We start from the raw sequence: 16,381 nt of genomic DNA, 5'->3' as shown, positions 1-16,381 counted from the left end.
GTCTCTTTTCCAAGCTGACCAGCCCCCGTCTTAACCTCGCCTCGTGCGGAAGCTGGTCCAGCTCCTTCGCCAGGTTTGGAGCCCGTCTCTGCCGCTGTTCCGATTCGAACGTATTGCTTTGGAGCCGGGGCGCTCAGAGCTGCCCGCAGCGTCCACGGGGTGGGCGGCCCATGGGCAGCGGCCTTCGGAGCGTGTCTGTCTGATTATGGCTCCCTCGCCTGCCCGCCCCCCGGTTCTGTTCGCCGTTTGGGCTGCTGCTGCGGGTCCAGCGAATGTTTTCAGAGAAATGTCCGTAGTACCGACTCACATACCGTGGCCGGGAGGGGGGCAGGCGGGGGAGGGACGAGCTGGGGCTGGCTGCTCTAAATCCCGTCAATGCGCCAGTCAGAGCAGCCGGAGCCTTGCCTGGCACAGGGCTGATTCCGGGAAACCTGGTGGTGGGGGAGAGTCTTTCCAAGCTGGTGACCCCGGCTGACCCTGCAGCTGCCCAGCGCGTAGGGATGCTCCCACCGAGCGAGCAGGCCGGAGCCCTTGGGGTCTGTGCCTCCATCCTGGGGATACAGGGGTGTGGTGTCGAACCCAGGGTTTGATGTGCTGGGTTTCCAGGCGCAGAGGCAGATGCTGGCAGTACAGGGGCCATGACACACAGCACAGCGGTCCCAAGTGCACCCAGGGGAAGGCCTCACTGCAAAGCCTCCCGCTGCTCCCCTGCTTAAGCAGCAGAGATGAGCCCCAGTGTGCTAGGAGTGGGGGGACGTGTCCAACCTCAGATGCAGCTGCTGCCTTGGACCCCCCCTTGCCTCAGTTTCCCTCTTCCCCCCTCCAAAGTGCAAATCTTCCCTCCTCGGGTAATGAAATTCCTGATGAAACGAATCCACCGTCCTTGGCGGCCTGGAATCCCAGTGCTCCCCCCACCCACCAAGCCCCCACCCCTGCAGCTTGGTGTCCCCTGAGGCACAAGCATCCCCTCGCACCGCACTGGGCCAGCCCGGACCCTGAGGGTTGGGGTGTGGGGGCTGGGACCCAGGGGTTTTTCACCTTCTGCTGCGGTGTGGGGCACGGGGCACTCGCAGGTTGAACTGGTGGATTTGCCGTCACTGGAGTCTGTAACCGGTGCTGGGGGGCCGTCAGGGACTCTGCCCAAGGTTGGGGCTGGTACCGGGGGGGCTGGGTGAGGGGCTGGGGGCTGAATCCCGCGTCCCTGCGGGCGTGACCGTCCCTGAGTCTGAAGCAGTGAAACCGGCCCCAGCCCCTCCTGCTTTTTCGGTTTCCACCTGACTGGTCCCGTTTCCAAACCAGCTGCGGGGAAAGCCCAGCTCTGAGCCGGACGGACAGACGGACACGGGAGGGAGACCGAGGGGACACCGAGCGCGGCTGGCCCCCCTCACCCCAGGCATGTGGGTCCCGGCTGCTCCCCAGCCCCCCTGGGCTCGGATCCACGGGGGTCAGGGCACGGGGCAGCTGTTCCTGGCCAGGTGCCAGCCATGGGCACAGGGCACCTGGGGCCGTAACCCGGGCGTGCAGCTGAGAGCAAAGGGGGCTGCTAACGTGGGGGCTGGGTTGATCCGGGCTGGGGAGCAGCGGGGTCACCCCGGGTCGGCACTGGGGGAGAGGGTGGAGAGCAGGGTCGGACCCAGCTGCCCTAACACCCCCCACTCCTCGCACACTGGGGCTCATCTCTGCTGCCTAAGCAGGGAGGCGGGGTGAGGCTTTGCAGTGAGGCCTCCTCCCGCGTGCCCTCGGGACCGCTGTGCTGTGTGTCATGGCCCCTGTACTGCCAACAGCTGCCTCCGCGCCTGGAAACCCGGCGTGGCAAACCCGGGGTTAAACACCCTCAGGACGGAGACGCAGCCCCCAAGGGCTCCGGCCCGCGCCCCCGGCGGGATCGTCCCCACCGGGGCCCCCAGCTGGGAGAGACTCGCGCCTCCCCCTTCCCCTCCCCTCCCCCCAGGTTTCCCGGAATCAGCCCCCTGCTCGGAAAGGCTCCGGCAGCTTTCGGTTTCCATCTGAGTCGGACGCGTTCAGGGATTGGAGCCGCCAGACCCGGCTCGTCCCCCGCCCCAGGATGTGGGTCGGCAGCTGCCAGGGCTGGGCCGGGCTCCCTGTGCTGCGGGGAGAGGGGGGGCTGTCACTCACCGAGCACCCCCCAGCCAGAGAGAGAACCCAGGAGTCCGGTCCCCCAGCCCCGCCCCCGCTGGAGGAGGAGCAGAGGTGTCACGAAGCGGCCGAGCTGGGCTCTGGGGGTGTCTTTGCCTCCCACTTTCCAGACTGGCTGGGGCTGGTGACCGAGCAGGACAGACGCCGCCCGCCCCCCCGCCGCTGAATTCACCCGGCTTCCTCGCTGAGCGACCAGCCCCCGGTAAGAGACCCCCGGCTCTCCCCCTGCGCGACATATCTGCCTTGCTGGCCCTGGGAAACGAACCCAGGAGCCCTGGCTCCCAGCCCCCCAGCTCTAACCAGCAGAGCCCACTCCCCTCCCAGAGCTGGGGATAGAACCCAGGAGTCCTGGCCCCCACTTCCCTCCCGGAGCCAGGAAAGAACCCAGGAGTCCCGGCTCCCAGCCCCCAGCTCTAACCAGCAGAGCCCACTCCCCTCCCAGAGCTGGGGATAGAACCCAGGAGTCCTGGCCCCCACTTCCCTCCCGGAGCCAGGAAAGAACCCAGGAGTCCCGGCTCCCAGCCCCCCAGCTGTAACCACCAGAGCCCACTCCCCTCCCAGAGCTGGGGATAGAACCCAGGAGTCCCGGCTCCCAGCCCCCAATCCCCTCCCTGAGCCGTGCCTAGGGCCTGGCCCACCCGCTCCGTGGGGAGTTACCCAGGGAGGTCCCAGCAGTGCAAACGCCACAGGACAGTTTAAGCAGCGGGACTGGCTGGCCCACATGTGGGGCCGGGGGAGGTGTCAGGAAATGGACACGGAACCCAGCCCCCTCCCCGGCTGTGTGAAACCCAACCGGATCAGGGCCCTGCGGGGGGCTGTCATCTCCCTGGTGCTGGGGCCAAGTGGTGTTTAGCCTGCTCCGGTCCAGTGCTCCGGGATGGCTCTGGCCTCGCCCCCAGGCTCTGGGATCCCCCCACCATGCGGAAGAGGCACAAGGCCTGTGAAGGGGGCTTTTTGCCCATGAAAGCTTATGCCCCAGTACATCTTAGTCTTCAGCTCCTCATTGCTTTTGTGGATACAGACCGAGACGGCCACGCCCTGGGGCTTGAAGGGCTGGGTGTTCCTGCTGAAATGATCAGCAGTGACAGTGGGCCCTAGCGCCAGCGAGAATCCAGCCCTGCCCTGGCAGCCTTTGTGGCTGCAAAGAAAACATTTCCAAATGTGATCTCTTCCAGACAGGGTTTTCTGCCTGAGTGTGCAGAGAGCCTGAGCCGAATGCCCTGTGAGTGGCATGAACTGCCTTGTTTCTAGTGTTGGCCTATTAACTCTGAAACCTAATGATGACACAGTGACCTATTTCACTGCTCGTTCCAGCTATGGGTCGGCCCAGGCATAACACCTGAGGTTGGAGCCATTTGTTGCTGGGTGGGGGGGGATGTGGGAGAAATGCTCCCTTTCTGCGTGCCTCTGGGGCAGAGCGCCTTGGGCACCAGCTGTTGACACCCTCCTGTCCCTTGTGCAGGGCTCTCTGCTGCTCCCTCTCTTTAGCCCGTGGCCATGGAGGAGCCCGTGTGCCTGGTGGGGAACGGGGCCGACGGGGAGCTGGAGGTGAACCCCGCGGCGCTGGAGATCCTGCGTGGCGTGGCCCAGCCCGTGGTGGTGGTGGCCATCGTGGGGCTGTACCGCACCGGCAAGTCTTATCTCATGAACTCCTTGGCCGGGAAGAAGAAAGGTGAGAGGTTCCCAGCCCCCCTTCCCGTCGGCCCCAGGCTGGCGCCGGGAGCGAGGGGGCAGGTGCGCCCGGGCGCTGGGTCTCTACCCCGTCTCCTCTCTCCCCAGGGTTCTCGCTGGGCTCCACGGTGCAGTCGCACACCAAGGGCATCTGGATGTGGTGCCTGCCCCACCCCCGCCGGGCCGGCCACACCCTGGTGCTGCTGGACACCGAGGGGCTGGGCGACGTGGAGAAGGTGAGTGGGGGGCAGCAGGAGGGGGCTGGAGGAAGGGGCCATGTGGGAGCAGATTCTGAGATCCCAAGTCCAGAGGGACCCTGTGACTGTCCAGCCTGGGCCCAGGGCCGGTCTAAGGGGTGGGTGGCTGGGCCCCGGCCTGGGGTGCCGTACTCAAGGGGGCCCCGTGCCGGTACCTCCCACCCACTGGCCTGCCGAGGCGTTTAGAGGCAGCCGGCAGGGGCGGCAGTGTCTAGAGGGGGCGGACGGACCGAGCTGCGGGGGCTGGGGGGGCAGGTGGAGCAGCTAGGTGACTCCTCCCAAGTGGGGGTGCCCCTCCTCCCCCGCTGCCCTGCTCCACTGCCCCCCCACCCCGGGGGTGGAGCCACTGCCCAAGCTCGGACCTGGAGGCTGGTGGTGGGGGGGAGGTGCTGATGTGGGGGTGTCCGCCTCCCCCCCTCCCCCCCCCGTGTATCCAGTCGTGGCTGAGCTGGGGTGGGGGGCCCAGGGGGAGCCTGTCTGTCCTGCTGCCTCTGGCCAGGGTTGCCAACTGCTGAAAATTATATTTATGGACACTACAGAAAAAAATTACGGAGAACCCCATCTTTTACGGAAACATGCTTACGTACTATAAAGAGCCGGTGACGGCCCCGCTGTGACTTACCGGCGGGGAGCCTGTGGGTGGCTGCTATGCCCGGCCCGCTGTACCCCGACCCCCAACGCCCCCCGCCACGGGGAGCCCGGCAGAGGTGTGTGCTGGGCGCCCGCCTACCCGCCTCACCTTGCTGCTGAGCTGACCCTGGGGACGCCGCAGAAGAGTTCAAAGCCGGCGGCAGAGAAGAGCAGCCAGCAGCCGGTCGGAGGGACCCCCGCCAGGAGAATTCCCTTCCGCCCCCCGGCCCCGGGAACCGTGGACTCCCTGGGGCTGCCCCGGGGCCAAGGGGGAGGGACTCCTCAGGTCCACTGCAAAGCTCGTGGTTTTTTATTAATATCTGAATGGGTTTATGGAATTTATGGGCAGGTCCAAGTTTAGCGCTTTTTCACGGACTGTCCCTGAATTTACTGACGGTTGAATCCCAGGGTTGCCAAACGCTGCCAGGGACAGAGAATCCCCCGCGCCCCTGGGCCAGCTATTCCCAGGGTTCATTCCCCTCCCTGCTCAAAACTGGCACCTGATTTCCAGGCTGAATTTGCCTGGCTTCACCTTCCAGATGCTGGCTTGCACCCCCAACCCCTTATTCTGCTCATTGCCCTGAGCAAATCTCTGCTCCCCGCGTCCGGACGGACAGACGTGGATCGCAGTGCCCCGAAGCCTGCCCTGGGCCCAGCTCAACAGTGGGCGCCCTGGCCTCGCTCGCTCTGGGGCAGGGCTTCGAACCCTCGAATTGTCCTCGAGGCTCTGCTCCGGCCTCTCCCCAATGTATCACCAGCCAGCAGGGATGGCCGGACCCCAGAACTGGGCGCGGGAATCGCCAGGCCCAGAATTGGGCACAGGGATGGCTGGGCCCAGCACCGGGCACACATCCAGCGTGTCGCCTCCAGGCCAACCCCAAAAGGGAGATCCCCTCCCTGCTCCCACTGGAGAGCCCCCGTTTGGGATCCCAGGCTGGCGCTAGCGTGGGCGGCTCGTGTTTCAGATCCAACCCCTGCTTCCCTGCCCAGGGCGACACGAAGAACGACGTGTGGATCTTCGCGCTGGCCGTGCTGCTGAGCAGCACCCTGGCCTACAACAGCAAAGGGACCATCGACCAGTACGCCATGGAGCAGCTGCAGTATCCTTGCCAGGGGGGTGGCCCCTGGGGGCATGGGGCTGGGGGCTCTGGGGGATGGGGTCACGGAGTCCCCGGGTGATGCTCTGGAGCTGCTCCCCATGAAGCCAGGCAGGACTCTGGGGAAGTCTCCTCTCGGGGAGCAGCCTGTCTGCAGGACACACAGCTCCCCCGGCTCCACCTTCCTGGGTCTGACCTCGGACCATTCAGCCTCCTCTGCCCCTCCGAGCGCTTCCCACAGCGAGTCCGCCCAGGCGGGGTCCTGGGGGAGCCAGAGGGTCCTGCCCCCCAACTCCGCAGTCAGACGTGACTCTCAGCCAGCCAGTAACACAGAAGGTTTATTAGACGACAGGGACATGGTCTAACACAGAGCTTGTAGGTGCAGATAACAGGACCCCTCAGCCGGGTCCATTTTGGGGGCAGTGAGCCAGACAACCCCGTCTGCACTTCACTCCATGTCCCAGCCAGCCCCAAACTGAAACTCTCTCCAGCCCCCCCCCTCCCCCCCCCCAGGCTTTGTCCCTTTCCCGGGCCAGGAGGTCACCTGAGTCCTTTGTTCTCCAATCCTTTAGCTCTCACCTTGCAGGGGGGAAGGGCCCAGGCCATCAGTTGCCAGGAAACAGGGTGTCGGCCATTCTCTGTGTCCAGACCCCTGCACACACCTGCCCTCTAGAGCTCTGCAATGATCATACACCCTTATCCCACCCCCTAGATACTTAAGAACTGCCTAGGGGAAACTGAGGCACCCCCACACTATTCGTAGGAAACATTAAGAACAGTCCCGCTTCGTCACAGATGGGCCCTGAGGGATGTGGGGCTGGAGCTCCTGGGGGGTGGACCCTGGCGGGTACGGCTCTGGGAGTCCTGGGGGGTGGCCCCTGGGGGATGTTGGTCAGGGATTCTTGGGGGGTGATCACTGGGGGAAGTGGGGCTGGGATTCCCACCCTTTAGTCCAAAGCTAGGCAGTACCATCCAGGTCTGGCCCCAGTTTGAGTCCTCAGCCCCCGGCCCAGCTTTGTGTCGGAGCTGACGGAGCACATCAAGGTGAAGGCGCAGGGAGGGGACGACCTGGAGGAGGACACGGAGTTCGTCCGCTTCTTCCCCAGCTTCGTCTGGGCCGTGCGGGATTTCACGCTGGAGCTGAGGATCGAGGGGCAGCTGGTGACAGAGGATGAGTACCTGGAGCATGCCCTGGCCCTGAAGAAAGGTGAGCTGGGGTCAGCTGTGTGCAGGAGGGGCCCATCACGCCTGGTAACCTGCCTCCTCCCTGCCCCCGAGATCAGACCCATGGGCCCATCTACCCCGGCGTCCCAGCCCCTGCCACTGAGGATCATGGCCAGTCATGGCCCCGGAGCCCAGTACGCTGCACAAACACAGAACAAAGATACAGGCCCTGCCCCAATGAGCCGACGGAGTAAGAGACACGCGGTGGAGATAGACGGATGGGGTTTCCCTGGGGACAATATAGGGCCCTTTTTGGCCCTTGCGTCTGTGAACGTTCCTTAGCCAGGTCCAACCGAAACCCTAACCCAAGAGTGAGGAGTGCTATTCCTAGGAACCCTACCCCTATGTGACAGGTTCGGTCACAGAGACCCCTTGGGACTGTCACCTGACGTGCTGAATTTACCTCTGAGCCTGTTTTCCCTGCCAGCTTGGGACTCCAGAACCCGGCCTTGTTGAGCCAGACACGCCAGCCTGCTGCAACCCAGAGCCAGGGTCTGAACCATGTCCCCCAGAGCTGCAGACTTTAACCAACAACTGCTCAGCAGGTCACCTCTCTCCAGCACCCAGACACCCAGTTCCCAATGGCATCCAAACCCCAAATAAACCTGTTTTACTCTGTATAAAGCTTATATAGGGTAAACTCATAGATTGTCTGCTCTCTGTACACTGATAGAGAGATGCACAGCTGTTTGCCTCCCCCCAGGTATTAATCACTTACTCTGGGTTAATTAATAAGCAAAAGTGATTTTATTAAGTATAAGAAGTAGGATTTAAGTGGTTCCAAGTAACAACAGACAGAACAAAGTAAGTTACCAAGCAAACTAAAACAAAACATTCAAGTCTAATCCTAATATATTAAGAAACTGATCACAGATAAAATCTCACCCTCAGAGATGTTTCAATAAGCTTCTTTCGCAGACTAAAAGAACAGGAGGACTTGTGGCACCTTAGAGACTAACAAATTTATTTGAGCATGAGCTTTCATGAGCGTGCATCTGATGAAGTGGGCTGTAGCCCACGAAAGCTTATGCTCAAATAAATTTGTTAGTCTCTAAGGTGCCACAAGTCCTCCTGTTCTTTTTGCGGATACAGACTAACACAGCTGCTACTCTGAAACCTTTCACAGACTAGACTCCTTCCTAGTCTGGGCCCAATCCTTTCCCCTGGTACAGTCTTTGTTAGTTCCAGCAGACATCTTAGGTGGGAAGCTGGGGTGTTCTCATGACTCCAGCCCCCTTTGTTCTGTTCCACCCCCTTTTATAGCTTTGGTACCAGGCGAGAATCTTTTGTCTCTCTGGGTCCCCACCCCTCTTTCTAAATGGAAAAGCACCAGGTTTAAGATGGCTTCCAGTGTCATGTGACATGGTCACATGTCCTGTGAGACCCCTCCAGCCTCCATTCTTCCCTGGCTGGCCTACACATACTCAGGAAGGTTTGCAAGTAAACAGAGCTATTTACAACCAATTGCCCTAGTCGATGGGAGCCATCAAGATTCTGAACCACCATCAATGGCCCACACTTTGCATAATTATAAGAGGACCTCAGAGTTATACTTCATATTTCTAGTTTTAGATACACTCATACCGATAGGATGACCACACTCAGTAGATGATAAGCTTTGTAATGATCGTTACTGGAGACCTGTTGCATAAAGCGTATTCTAGTTACATTATGTTTACACTCATAAGCATATTTCCATACAATATTGTGGAGTGCAATATCACACCCGAATTCTAAGTGGCCTACCCACAGGATGCCTAATCCCAGCTTGATCTCCCCTACCCACGGGAACCAAAACCCTAACTCCACGTGCCTAAGAATCCTAATCCTGACTCCAAGTGGCCTAACCATAGGAACCCTAATGTAAGGGCGGGGAGCCCTCTTCAGAGGAACTATAATTCTACCTACCAGTGGTCTCCCTTTAGAAGCTCTAAACCTAGGGCAGGGATCCCTACCAATAGGAGCCCTAAACCCTAACCCCAAGTAGCCTCCCCACAGGAACCCTCACCCTACGGCACAGAGCCCTAGCCCTTACTCTAACTCTTACCCAGGGGAACCCTCACCCTAGGGCTGGGAGCCCTACTCGTAGGTTCTCTAACCCAAGGCACCTATGCATAGGAACCGTAATATAAGGGCAGGGAGCCCTATTCTAGGAACCTTAACCCTACCTGCAAGTGGCCAACCTATAGGAGCTGTCACCCTACTCCAAGTGGCCTAACCACGGAAACCCTAAACCTATCTCCAAGTGCCCTACCCATATGAACAAGAACCCAAAGGCAGGAAACCCTGTTCCTAGGAGCCTTAATCCTAACTCTCAGCGGCCTACCCACAGGAAGCCTAATCCCAGCTCGACATATCCTACCCATGTAAACCCAAACCCTAAGCCTATGTTGCCTCCCTCCGAGCTCTGCAACTACCACTGGAGAACGCGCAGGTGTCCGCATCTGCAGAGGGCCGGGCACCCCCGGAGCTCCTGAGCGGCGGTTGGGAGAGGTGTGTAGTTACGGCCGACCGTTTGGGTTTGGTGAAACCTGCAGATTAAGGTGCCATTTCACAGGTTCTGGCTGGGTTTGTTGACTTGTTCCTTTGGGAGGAATATAAATAATAAAAAAATCCAAAAAACTGGATTTTTTTCTATTGGTTTTAAATAACGTTTGGTTCCAAAATCTCCACTTGATTTTATTCCATGTCCCAACTCCAAACATGTTTAAAAATGGCTCTGATGAAAACACCAGGTTTCCTTTGGCCCCAAAGTAGGTTTTTTTCAGCTTTTCAATTTGCCAAAACTTCTCATTTTCCACCTGACCTAAGCCAAATTTTTCCATGATGTTTGGAAGCCTCCAATGACCCAAAACTCCTTTATTAGCCCAGTGCTGGGTGTAGCCTTCTGCTTCTCCTTGGCTCTCCAGGCAACAACAAGAAGGTGATGGACTACAACCTGCCGCGACAGTGCATCCGCAATTTCTTCCCCACCCGCAAGTGCTTCGTGTTTGTCCAGCCGGCGTCGCGGCAGGAGATGGGCCAGCTGGATTCGCTGCCCACCAGTGCCCTGGACCCGCAGTTCCTGGACCAGACCCGCCGGTTCTGTGACTACGTCTTCCAGTGCTCCCACGTCAAGACAGTTAAAGGAGGGATTCTGGTCAATGGGCAAAGTACGTTCGCCCTGCGGCTGCTCTGTGGAGACACAGACTGATGGCTTTGCCGGCCAATCTACCCTCTTTGGCTGAGAGAAACCCAGCCCCGAGGAGGGAGGGAATTTCCCCTGCGTGCCGGGCGGGGGTGGGGGGGAGGGGCTATTTTCAGAGAACATTTAGCAGGTGTTGGAGAATCGAACTGTCTGTGACTCCGGGAGATCCCCTGGTGCCCTGGGTCCTTGGTCTCTCTCCCTTTGTCCCTGTCTGGCAGCCGCCTTCTTGCCCAACACCCCAGGGGTGAAAGCAGAACCCTCACAAGCAGGAGTGGTTACCCCTGCAGTTAGAGAGACGAGGGTCCCCTAGCGAGGCTGTGACCACTCGGATCCCCTGTTGATGGTCATGGGGGGGCACCTGTAACACACTCTGCCGTGGGTTGCACCGGGTCTTGTAGCAGAGATGGAAACAGGGGGTTCTCCTGCATTCAGGGATCCTTGAGCCACTCGGCTTCAGATTCGGACAGATGACGACACTCACCCGCCTTGGCAATCTGCAGGTTAAACGGCCCCAGCCTGGTCCCAGCTCTGCAGAGAGGCCAGGCAGAGCCCTGCTGACATGGTGCTGGGTGTGACGGGTGCCTCTCCCCCCGGGCTGACCTGCTGCGGAAAGGAGCTTGTTCCGGGCCCGGCGATGGAGCCCTGGCTCTGCTCAGAGGACGCTCGTTTCGAGCCTCTTGCGCTTCGAATCCCAGATGAGCCCCGTTGGACCGGGGTCTCCAGAGCTAAAAGCAGGAGCTCTGTGTCTGCGACTGGAATAACCCCTATGCCCTGGGGGTCGGCGCGGAGGAGAATAGGGACAAACTCCCCAGCAGAGTCCTTGGGGGGCCAGGTGCTGTACAAATGTACAGTCCCCTCCCCCCAGCTCTTACTCCTCCCCCTTCCCTCGCCCAGGGTTCAGCTCCTTAGTGCAGAGCTACGTGGGCACCATCCGCAGCGGGCAGGTGCCCTGCCTGGACAACGCGGTGACCGCCATGGCCGCCATCGAGAACGAGGCGGCCCTCAGGGAGGCGCTGGCTCACTACGCGGCCGGGATGGGGGGGCTGCGGCTGCCGGCGGAGCTGGGCGAGCTCTCGGCGGCGCACGGGAGGTGCGAGGCGGACGCCCTGCGGCTCTTCATGCAGCGCTCCTTCAAGGACGAGGAGCAGGGGTTCCAGATGCAGCTGGTGGTAGGTGGGGGGTCCCGGGCCGGGCCCAGCAGCAAGGAGAGCCTTGCTGGGATGGATTTGCAGGGCAGGGGGGCCCGCTGGGCACCAGTGGTGGGTCAGGGCCCCGTAGTGCCACGTGCTGTATGGATACCCGACCGAAACCTGGTGCCTGCTCCAGGGACCGTCCAATCCCCGGGTGACCCGATTCGCCCGTGGACCATTGGCCCTCCCAATCCCCTGACTGGCCAATGAATCTGTGACCCTCTGATCCCCCGAGTGGCCAGTGAGCCTTCGGCTCCCCCAATCCCCCGACTGGCCAGTGACCCGCTGTCAGGCGCAGGTGTCAGCCGGAGGAGGCGGGAGGGCACTGGAATCCAGCCCCAGCCGTGGCTCTGCGATGGGGTTTCTCCCTTTCCTTGCCCAGGCCGGGATCACGGAGCGATACGCAAACCTCCTCGCAGAAAACGAGGCCGTTTCGGAGCAGACCTGCCGCGCCCTGCTGGAGGAGCTCTCGGCCGCCATGCAGCAGAAACTCAGCGCCGGGCGTTACTCCCAGCCCGGCGGGTACCAGGCCTACGACAGGGACCAGAACCGGGTGGTGGAGGATTACCGGGCGAAGGCCAACAAAGGGGTCAAGGTGAGTGTCTGAAATTAGCCCCCCACCCCCGCTCCAGCCTGGCAGTCACAACAGCGAGCTCAGCTCCGAGAGAAGGAGCCGGATTCTGCTCCGGTTCATGCCTCGCCAGCAGAGCTGGTGCCTAAACCCCGGCGGCTGAGTCAGGCTTCCCCGTTTCGCTGAGAACAAAGTAGAGGGGCAATGGCAGGGAAAGGCCGTGGGGCAACCGGGGTCTGACCAGTGACAGATTTAGAGTTATTGGGGCCCTGTGCTCAGCTTCATTTCTTTGGGCCTCCCCCCGTGGGGGGGAACATTCTCTCTTATCACCCCCACGGGAGATAAGTCGCGGCCGGAGGACTCAGGAGGAGCAGGGGCAGCCGGCGGCCGGAGAGAAGCGTCGGATTCTGCTTGAAAGCGTCGCTTCTCTCCGGTCGGCGCCGTGGCTGCCCTGCTCCTCCTGACTCTCCAGCCGCGTTTGCAGCGCTCCCGCCCCCTGCACGGCCCGCCTGCTCCCCTGAGCCTCCCTCCCTGCTCCCCTGCTCCCCACAGCTTCTGTCCCCGCAGCCCCCCTCCTGCCAGTGCTAAGCTGCCCAAGTGCCCGGCCCTGGGGCCCCCTGTTGTTGGGGGGCCCCGTGCCAGGGCACTGTGTGTTACATGGTAAATCCACCCCTGGATCTGATTGTGACCTGCAGTCACTGTGGCCCATGGTGGTGGACTCCGATCCCACACGGGGAGTCTGTGGTCTCGCAAAGCCCCTTGGTCATGGAGCTGCTTTTCTGAGCAGAAAGGCGCTGGGGGCAAATTCCCCCCAGGATCCTGCCCCGCTCTGCATGGGTCCAATCCAAATCTTTCCATTGACTGCGATGGGCTTTGGATCAGGCTCTGTATGAACAGTGACTGGGCCCTGGGTGAAATGACACCACATGTGTCATAGGTTCATTGATTCTCAGCCCACGAGGGACCCCTGTGGTCACTGGGTCTGACCTCCTGCATAGCACAGGGCGTAGGATGTCCCTGAAGTGCTTCCTGTTTGAATGAGAGCAGACCTCATAGAGAAACACCCCACATTCCCCAGCGGGTGCAAGCATTTTCCTTGCGAGCAGGCAGCTCCTCTCGACCCGGTCGCTTGCTTTCTAACCCAGCGTGCCATTGGGGAGCCCCCACCAAAGTGTCAACTTTCCTCCTCCGAGGGGATGAGGCCGCAGAGAGGTGGGATCAGCCCCTGTGCTGCAGCTCAGCTCCCATCTCCCCACCCCAGACTCCAGCCCCTGTGATCCCTCCAGCTTCGTGGGGAGAACATTTTGCCCCGAGGCGGAATAGAGTCCCCCTGAGAGGCCTGCTCCCCTGAGGAAGGAGGGAGCTCATTAGCATATCGATTGGATGAATAATCCAGCACTTGGCCACCTCTGGTCCAGGCGGAGGAGGCTCTGGAGCAGTTCCTGGCCAGTAAGAAGGCGGAGGCGGAGGCCGTGCTGAAGGCGGACAATCTGTTGACTGAGGCAGAGAAGCATGTGGCCGGTGAGCTCCTGCGAACGAGCTGCTGCCCCCGGTTTCTGTCGCTGCAGCGTGTCCGTGCAGTGCCTGGTGCCGCGGGGCCCTGGGCCAGGACTGGGGCTCGTGGGTGCTACGGCAGACTGCAAAGAATACTGGGGTCACACGCTGCAGAGCGTCTGTTGGCCAAACTCATTGCACCCACCAGGAGCTCTCTGCATCCCCCCCGCCCCAGCAAACTCCCTGGATGCCCCTTCCCAGCCCCTTTTATTTTAGAGACTCCCTGCAACCCCCTGCCCCTCCTCCCATGCCAGGTGATCTGAGTGCCCCTCACTTCTTCCCACACCCAGAGCTCTGCATGCCCCCCACTCCTCCAATGCCCAGGGCTCTGCATGCCCCCTACTCCTCCATGCCCAGGGCTCTGTGGGTCCCCATCCAAACTGCCCTTCAAGCCGTGGTTAGGTAGGTCCCATGCTGAGACGCTGGTGGCATGGGAATGGCTCCCTAGTTACCTGTCCCTGTCTCATGCCAACTGAGTCGGGGGCGCAGGTTTGCGTGGTGCCCGGGGGCTGCTCCGGGCGGTTGGGGGAGGGGTTGTGCCTCTATTTCCCCCTTTCTTTCCCCCCCAAAGAGGAGAAGCAGAAGGCTGAGCTGCTGGAGCAGCAGCGGAAGGCGGCGGAGGAGAAGCAGCTGCAGACGGAGCAGCTGATGAAGGACCAGGAGCGCAGCCACCAGGAGAACGTGAAGCAGCTGGAGGCCAAGGTGGCAGAGGAGCTGGCCAGTGCCCGGCAGGAGGCGGAGCGGGCCCTGGAGAGCAAGCTGAAGGAGCAGGAGGCCATGCTGCAGAAGGGCTTCGCGGAGAAAGCCAGGCTGATGGAGGACGAGATCTCGGGCCTCAAGCGGGAGATCAGCTCTGCCAGCAAAACTGACTTTCTGTCAGGCCTTTTCAGCACCATCAAGGAGGGGCTGAGAGCCGTCGCCAGCGTGTCCGATTTTCTGACATCCAGGCGCCAGCAGGGGAAGGGGACGAGTAACCCGAGTAAAACCCAGAGACGAAAGTAGCCGGGCCCCTGTGGGGTCCTCCCTGGCGGCAAGTCCCCCAAACGCTGCTTCCCTTTAGAATCAAAAGCTTCTGCTGACTAATTCCTGCGATCTGCCAGCCCCCACAGCTACTAACACGGCCTGGAGCTGTCTGCAAAAGGAAATCACAGGATTCCTGGGTTCGGTCCCCAGCTCTGGGAGGGGAGCAGGGTCTAGTGGTCAGAGTGGGTGGGCTGGGAGCCAGGACGCCTGGGTTCTCTCCCCACCTCCTACACTGTAATTCTGTGTAATTTTGTGCTGATCACATCACTGTTCCATGCCTCAGTTTCCCCTCTGTGAAATGGGGACCTTCCCTCTGGGTGGGGAGGACGAAGCGTTGTTTGTCTGTTAGGTGCTGAGCGGATGGTGCTATCCACATGCACAGTGGTAACACGGGGATCTCCAGCAAATGGCTCCGATTTCCCTCTCTGCCCCTATAAATGTGTAAATGCAACCCCACTCCCAGGGCTCTCCCCGCTGCCGGCGCTGGAACGTGGCTGCCGGGTGTCTAGGGAGAGGCAGCTGTGGGGATGTCTCCTTTCCCCAGCTCAGCATGCTGAAAGCTAGGTCATTATCCCCCCGGCTGTAACGGGAGCTGCTGGCACGTGGCTACAAGCTCTCCAACGCCTGTATCTCCCTGCGCCGGGAGACTCTGCGCCCTGCAGCCTGGGTATGAATTAAACAGGTTTGCATCAGCTGGAGCAGCCGTGTCCCAGTGTCTGTATTAACGACACTCCTGAGTCAATCGCAGTCGCTCTCCCTCCACCAGCCACACTGAGAAAACACAGAGGTGGAGGGGCTATTTCTCTCCTCTGCGGAAGCACGCAGCTGTCCCATGAGGCTTTGCAGCATTAGATTCCCCCTTGCACACTGACAGATATTGATATGGAGAAGATCCTACAATCGGAGCTAAACGGAAGGAGCAATTAAGCCCCTTCATGGAGTGAGATGGCCGGAAATTACAGAAGCCACTGTCCAAGGCACTGGGCCACAGGCCGAGGCTAGAGCAAAAATTAAAGGCAGGTAGTTTCCCTGGTTGCAAAGGCAGCGGCTGAGGTTTGGGGCTGATGTGTCTGTGGGTGTTTTAGAGCAGAAAATCCAGGAGAAAGGGAGAGAAGCAATGGCGAGCGAGCGTGAGCCCGAGCAGGAAGCAAAGGGACAGCTTCTTAGGCACAGATCTGGCTGGAGAGGCACACTGGGGATGTCTGAGCAAGAAACTTCCCACTATTGTATGTCTCCACTGCAGTCCAGGAGGCAGGCCTGGGTGGGCATTCGTTGTAAAGACACAGGATCGCACCCAAGAACAGACCTGACTCGTAGCTTCGATTTCTCCTCTTAATAGAAACAACCCTGCAATGCCCCAGTAATCAGCCAACCCCACGGGCCAGAAGGGCAGCAGCAGGTTTCTGAACGGCAGCCGGTCTGGCTCTGGGGCCCTGCAAAGATCCAGCGCTTCCCCTGGGAGCGTGTTCCCGTGGCTAATCACCCACCTGGTTAAATTGTCTTATTTCCAGCTGCATCGTGTCTGGCTTTAGCTCCCAGCCGGCAGTTCTTGTTCTGCCTTTCTCCACCGGCTCACAGGCAGGGACTCCGCGGGGGCGTCAGACGGCAGGACCCCCACTCCTGAGGGGGGGCGGGGCATAGTGTGGGCATTTAACTCGAACCACTTTGACCAGAACACCCCGAATGTTCACTAGGGATTCTGTGCTGCAGAGCCGGGCGCGAGGCAACCTGCCGGGGCGCGAGCATTGCCGAGCGTGCCGAAAAATCGGCTTTTAACTGAAAGCTCTGCACGGTTCATACTCTGGGCATTGCTACTGTGT

The 16,381-nt window shown here is 60.6% G+C and overlaps 1 protein-coding gene across 1 annotated transcript; it reads left to right on the top strand.

Annotated features, from left to right (window-relative positions):
* The first annotated feature begins 1,846 nt into the window (after positions 1-1,846).
* LOC102940556 (guanylate-binding protein 1) lies at positions 1,847-15,259 on the top strand. Its single transcript, XM_037882851.2, has 10 exons — positions 1,847-2,359; positions 3,620-3,829; positions 3,937-4,064; positions 5,706-5,815; positions 6,826-7,019; positions 9,946-10,188; positions 11,118-11,392; positions 11,796-12,008; positions 13,403-13,505; positions 14,110-15,259. The coding sequence occupies exons 2-10, from the start codon at positions 3,655-3,657 to the stop codon at positions 14,538-14,540; spliced, it is 1,872 nt and encodes a 623-aa protein (XP_037738779.1). The 5' UTR covers positions 1,847-2,359; positions 3,620-3,654; the 3' UTR covers positions 14,541-15,259.
* The last annotated feature ends 1,122 nt before the right edge of the window (positions 15,260-16,381 follow it).

This window comes from Chelonia mydas, chromosome 24 (genome assembly GCF_015237465.2).
Source record: "Chelonia mydas isolate rCheMyd1 chromosome 24, rCheMyd1.pri.v2, whole genome shotgun sequence".
NCBI classification, from domain to species: Eukaryota; Metazoa; Chordata; order Testudines; family Cheloniidae; genus Chelonia; species Chelonia mydas.
The sequence above is the reverse complement of the archived record's forward strand: the minus strand, read 5'-3'. Positions and strand labels throughout refer to the sequence as shown.

Excerpts from the sequence above, each read along its gene's own strand:
- LOC102940556 (XM_037882851.2), top strand. The coding sequence starts at position 3,655 with ATGGAGGAGCCCGTGTGCCTGGTGGGGAACGGGGCCGACGGGGAGCTG. Across the intron at positions 3,830-3,936 it reads CTTGGCCGGGAAGAAGAAAG|GGTTCTCGCTGGGCTCCACG; the intron begins GTGAGAGGTTCC and ends CTCTCTCCCCAG. Across the intron at positions 5,816-6,825 it reads TACGCCATGGAGCAGCTGCA|CTTTGTGTCGGAGCTGACGG; the intron begins GTATCCTTGCCA and ends CCCCCGGCCCAG.